At 37.0% G+C, this 6367-nt stretch overlaps 1 protein-coding gene across 1 annotated transcript in view; it reads right to left on the bottom strand.

Moving 5' to 3' along the window:
- LOC104994562 (platelet glycoprotein 4-like) overlaps positions 1 to 6367 on the bottom strand; it is a 58416-nt gene that overhangs the window by 17181 nt on the left and 34868 nt on the right. Inside the window, 3 exon segments of the mRNA XM_010848193.1 lie at positions 382 to 428; positions 2917 to 3008; positions 4857 to 5030. Coding sequence (XP_010846495.1) covers positions 382 to 428; positions 2917 to 3008; positions 4857 to 5030 — 313 coding nt within the window.

Below are 6367 nucleotides of genomic sequence, written 5' to 3'. Positions count from 1 at the left end.
ATGCGAAGAGTTGACTCATTGGAAAAGACTCTGATGCTGGGAGGGATTGGGGGCAGGAGGAGAAGGGGACAACAGAGGATGAGATGGCTGGATGGCATCACCGACTTGATGGACATGAGTTTGAGTGAACTCCAGGAGTTGGTGGTGGACAGGGAGGCCTGGCGTGCTGCGATTCATGGGGTTGCAAAGAGTTGGACACGACTGAGCAACAGAACTGAACTGAACTGAAGCCTGTTTTGGAATTGAGACTCTGAATTATGTTGTAGGGATACAAAGATAGGTAAAAGCATCCCTATCAAGAACGTCGTCGGCATGATGGTAGATTTGTGGGAAAAAGGAGGGGGTTTCATTGTGGTATTATTACAAAACAAATACCCTTACCTGTACCATTAATCATGTCACAATAACTTGCCTGATAGGAGAGATGCCTTAGGGGGAAAAAAAAAAAGGAAAGGAAATGAACATTTGCATTCCAAGAGCACATCTCACATTAATTTTTCTTTTATGGTTCAAGTGGTGGGGGTGGTGGTTTAGTTGCTAAGTTGTGTCTGACTCTTACAGGAGTCTGTAGCTCACCAGGCTCTTTTGTCCATGGGATTTTCCAGGCAGGAATACTTGAGTGAGTTGCCATTTCCTTCTCCTGGCAATCTTCCTGACCCAGGGCTTGAACTTGGGTCTCCTGCATTGCAGAGAGTTTCCTACATTACAGGTGGATTCTTTACCGACTGAGCCACCAGGAAAGCCCTACTTCTGCTAACGTAATAAACATTGATTAGACTAGTTGTGACAAATGCTAAATTTAAGAAATACTCTAAATCATTTGGTCTATGTTTTGTTAGAAGTTTTCATCTTGCTGAGGTGAATGAAGTGCCTGATACCATTAAGTGGCCAGATTATAAAATAAAAACTGATAAATTTTGTTAGGAACAACTTGGAACAGACCGAGTTTTTAAACATTTTTTGAGAAATATTTATCAGAAATTTAGATCTCTGTTTAGGATTAAATTTCTGTGTTCCGGTGGGAGAAGTGGATTATTACATAGTATATTGAGTGTTCAACTGAATAGGAGAAAAATACTAAGTAGGTAACTGATGTAAACTCAGTATGAGGGAAAAGAGGGGAGTGTGGAGGAGCAAAGAAGCAGATGTTTGATCAGAAGTGACTGGAAATGTAGATAATCAATTTATACTTTTCCCCTCTTTTAACTTTGCATGAACTGACATTAAAATAGAATGGAGTTTATTAATTTATACTCTGGTATTTTCATGAAAAATACATATACATATAACTGGAAACAGTACAAACAATGATGGTGATTGTTTCTCTGCAGTCTCAGCCACTTTTTGGTGATAGAAAATGGGTTTTTCACCCTCCAAATATATCATACCGTAAGATGTCAAGGCAAGCTGTTGCTTCTATTTGAAACACAATAAGCCGTCAATAATGCTCAGTCTTGCCGTGGTCAGTTAAATTAACCTTATCTTAACCTTAACGGAGAAGGCAATGGCACCCCACTCCAGTACTCTTGCTTGGAAAATCCCATGGATGGAGGAACCTGGTAGGCCGCAGTCCATGGGGTCGCTAAGAGTCAGACACGACTGAGCGACTTCACTTTCACTTTTCACTTTCCTGCATTGGAGAAGGAAATGGCAACCCACTCCAGTGTTCTTGCCTGGAGAATCCCAGGGACGGCGGAGCCTGGCAGGCTGCTGTCTATGGGGTCGCGTAGAGTTGGACACGACTGAAGCGACTTAGCAGCAGCAGCAGTAGTAACCTTAAACTCATGTGAAATTCTTATTCCAATTAGGAGCACTCAGTAACTCTTCAGAACCTCTCTGTAATACTGAAATTAAAGAAATGCTCACTGTACTCAATATATGAACACTGATATGATATCCCATAAAATGAGCATTTAGATGTGTTTTATCCCTCCATTAGATTTTCCTGTAAAAAAAAAATGTGAGTATGAACTCTGTAGATGAAAAAGGAATATGAGTAACTATTTAACTGTTTTATGCAAATTTTAGATAGGAACTCAGTGTGAGGTAATGCTTGCTTAATTAATAAAAATGTTCCATCTCTTGATTTTGATTATTCTTTGTCATAAAATCACTGATCTAAAACTCATTTTAACTTTGAGGAGAAAAGTCTTTTTCTCCTTGGTATTTATTGGGGTTCTTCCTATTTTAGACATATGACAGATTAGATGTACTCCAGATAAGCAGGCAGAAGTTAGAGAAAAGTAGGAAATTGTGGCTAGTGAACATATCTCATTCTACTACTGCTTCACAGAATATGTGCTTTTTATTTTCAAGTTCAGTATGTCAGTTTTAAACAGGAAATAATAATTCCATTTTTATAATGATAGGCTTTTTAAAAAAGCTGAGTTATTTTAAGAACATTTGGAAGGGGAAAGTCATAAAAGTTGTAGCATGGATTCATTAAGCTTCCATCGTTATAGACATGTTTAGTCATGTCACTGGAATGAACAATAATTTTATTTCATGCTCATTAAAAAAAAAAAAAACAGTATATTTTCCTAGCTCCTGGATGATGAGTTGACATATTGATATTCTTCCTTTTAATTTGCTATTATGTAATTGAAGTGTGCATGAAAACTCTGGTTATGCAACACAGATTAAAGTGGCCCCTTTAGATTTCTGTATATAAGAGACCTGTTCATAAAGGTGAACCCTCCAGTGGGGCTGATACTCAGCAGCTATGTACCAGTGTGACCAGTCATCACAACTAAAAGGTTAATGCCTGATAGACCAGGAGTTTCTAAGGGCCGAGATACAGGCAACTCTGTGCCATAGGTTGGTGCCTGTGCCTTACCAGTTGGTAAATAAGTTTCTTGCCTGCCTTAAAGCATCCTAGTGACACACACACACATACAACTTTGCCTGTATACTTACTTTTTGCCTTTATATGTGTCTATTCTGGCAACTTTGCTTATGTCATCTTTCCCATTGAAAACTTTATAAACTCCATCTGCAGTGTTGTTGTACTGAAGAAATACATGCAAGAAAAAATTACTTCTAAAACAAGCCATGCTTTCCAAATTATAAAGTATGTAATTAACTCACTTTTGCATTTCTCAGACACTGGCTGTTCACAATTATTTTATATGATTTGAAATGTATAAGTGATGAATTTTTAAAATTACTTATTTTTAATATTTTATAAAAACAAGATATAAAAAGTGCCTAGAAATAAGTGCTAGATGCTGAGATAAAGGAAGAAAACAACTATCAGAAGCTGACATGATCCAACTCCAGTACTCTTGTAATTAAGCCAGAAAGGCCATTTTGATCACTAGTCCTGTTATATTGAGGTGAAGGAATAGTTAACAAAACCTATGAGAAATATGACAGCTTTCCTGAAGTTTTCTCAATATTATGATCTCTAATATGTGGTTACTAAAATTTAGGTACACAAAATTAAAAACAGAATTAGCGAAGGAAAGAATTGAGTATTTTAGGTAAATAATAATAACTGAATTTATTATCCTTTAAGGCTTCTATACTTAAATTTAATTGATATATAACCTTGCAATCCTAAAAATCATCTCAGGATAATTAAAGAATATAACAGATATATAATAAAGCGCCAAATGAATTCATATTCAATTTTTAAATGCAGTAATCAACTGGTTCTTTTCATGGTTCAAAACATTAAACTATAACTAAGTACATCACCAAGTTCACATCTTCTTAAATTTCCTATATGTCACTTCATGACATTTGTAGATGTTTTTATCAACTAACTATGAAAATATGACATTGCTGATTTATCCTTCTTGTTGTGTAGAATTTCAGGTAACTTTTAAATTTACATTAAAACAAACTTGTAGGTCTAGAGAAGGAAGAATGGTATGATGAATACATTTCGTATAAAAACTGGGCATTCAATTTGATTGTGCATAGATAGAAAACCAAAGTCGAAAGTGTTCAAAGTTTTTCCACCCTACAACTTAATTTTAGACAACTTATATGTTTGTCAAAGAATGGAAACTTGATTAAATGTTAGTTTAATTTTGATTAGTAAATTCAGACAAGTAAATTTTCCCAGCTAGGAAAGATAAAACTATGTGACATAGACTTTGAAATAGTGAGAATATTTATTAGGGTTAATACACTAATAGGGTTAAGAAATAGGGTTGCTGCTGCTGCTGCTGCTAAGTCACTTCAGTTGTGTCCGACTCTATGCGACCCCAGAGACAGCAGCCCACGAGGCTCCCCCATCCCTGGGATTCTCCAGGCAAGAACGCTGGAGTGGGTTGCCATTTCCTTCTCCAATGCATGAAAGTGAAAAGTGAAAGGGAAGTCGCTCAGTCGTGTCTGACTCCTAGCGACCCCATGGACTACAGTCTACCAGGCTCCTCCGTCCATGGGATTTCCCAGGCAAGAATACTGGGGTGGGGTGCCATTGCCTTCTCCGAAGAAATAGGGTTAACACACTAAATAATAAAACTGTGAATTGCCAATGCCATTATATTTATCTGGTGAAAGTCCAATAATATTGACATTTGTATTGTTACTCACAGGATAAAATGAACCAACTGTAGTAGTAGGGTATGGAACCAAATGCAAGAATGGATCCTTACAGGCCCACTAGTATATATAGTTTTTTTAAAGTTCTCTTTTGAAACATGAGAATTTGACTTTTTGATAAGTGAGTTGAGTATTCAATTCACTTTTTAAACTTTTAAAAGTGACTTTTAAGAACTTAGAGTATGTACTCTGAGATCAGAAATACGGTTGACACACTAAATGATAAACTTATGAATTGTCAATGTGATTATATTTATCCAGTTAAAAGTCTAACAGTATCAAGATTTATAATTGTTACTTACAGGATAAAACACATCAACTTCGGTAGGAATAGAGTATGGAATCAAGTTCAAGAATGGATCTGTATATCCCCACAATAGTTCTTTCAAAGTTCTCTTTTGAAACAGAAGAATTTGACTTTTTGGTAAGTGAACTAAGTATTCCTTAAATGTATCTGGATAGAGATGTGATACAGCCTGAAAAAAAAAAATCATGGTTTAAGACACCAACTGCAGTATCACTTTCTTAACAAATAAATATAAATACAAGAATTAAACTGAATAAAACAATTTCCAGCTATCTTTAAAATGACTGCCAAATCTACCCAGGACTAAAAGTATATTATTTCTTCATCTCTTAATGATTACATTTCTCTGTGGTTGTGTGGGCCACAGGAAGAAGAGTTTCAAAGTTAAGTCCTACTTTTTGACAAATTTTACTTATTTATTTCATTAGTGATTTATTTTGGCTGTGCTGAGTCTTCATTGCTGTGCACGCTTCTCTCTAGTTGCCTTGAGCAGGGCCAGTCTCTAGTTGTGGTGCACGGGCTTCTCATTGTGGTGGCTTCTCTTGGTGCAGAGCATGGACTCTCGGGTGTGCAGACTTCAGTAGCTGAGGCATGTGTGCTCAGTGGTTGCGGCTCCCCAGCTCTAGAACACATGCTCAACAGTTGCGGTGCACAGGCTTAGCAGCTTTGAGGCATGTGGGATCTTCCTGGACCAGGGATTGAACTCATGTCTCCTGCATTATCAGGTGGATTCTTTATCACTGAGCCACCAGGGAAGCCCCATAAATCCTTTTTAAAATGATACACTCTAAGTGGTCTTCTAATCAGTCTTCAGTTGTTTATTCTATCATCTTGTCATCTTTCCAAATGATCATAATTCAAAATAATAGCACAAGAAAGCATTTTTATAAAAATGAAAACAAAAGATATCTAATTGTAGTTTTAATCATGGGTTCTAGAGGATTTCAAAATCAGTAATTTTGCTGTTGTCTACTAACTGCTACTTCACTGGAATGTGAAGTCAAGTGGGCCTTAGAAAGCATCACTACGAACAAAGCTAGTGGAGGTGATGGAATGAATTCCAGTTGAGCTATTTCAAATCCTGAAAGATGATGTTGTGAAAGTGCTGCACTCAATATGCCAGAAAATTTGGAAAACTCAGCAGTGGCCACAGGACTGGAAAAGGTCAGTTTTCATTCCAATCCCAAAGAAAGGCAATGCCAAAGAATGCTCAAACTCCCACGCAATTGCACTCATCTCACATGCTAGTAAGGTAATGCTCAAAATTCTCCAAGCCAGGCTTCAGCAATACGTGAACTGTGAACTTCCTGATGTGCAAGCTGGTTTTAGAAAAGGCAGAGGAACCAGAGATCAAATTTCTAACAGCCGCTGGATCATGGAAAAGCAAGAGAGTTTCAGAAAAACATCTATTTCTGTTTTATTGACTACACCAAAGCCTTTGACTGTGTGGATCACAATAAACTGTGGAAAATTCTGAAAGAGATGGGAATACCAGACCACCTGCTG

The sequence above is a fragment of the Bison bison genome, unplaced genomic scaffold (genome assembly GCF_000754665.1).
Source record: "Bison bison bison isolate TAMUID 2011002044 unplaced genomic scaffold, Bison_UMD1.0 scf7180017864260, whole genome shotgun sequence".
Lineage (NCBI taxonomy): Eukaryota > Metazoa > Chordata > Mammalia > Artiodactyla > Bovidae > Bison > Bison bison.
Note: the sequence above shows the minus strand (reverse complement) of the source record. Positions and strands in the feature narration are given on the sequence as shown.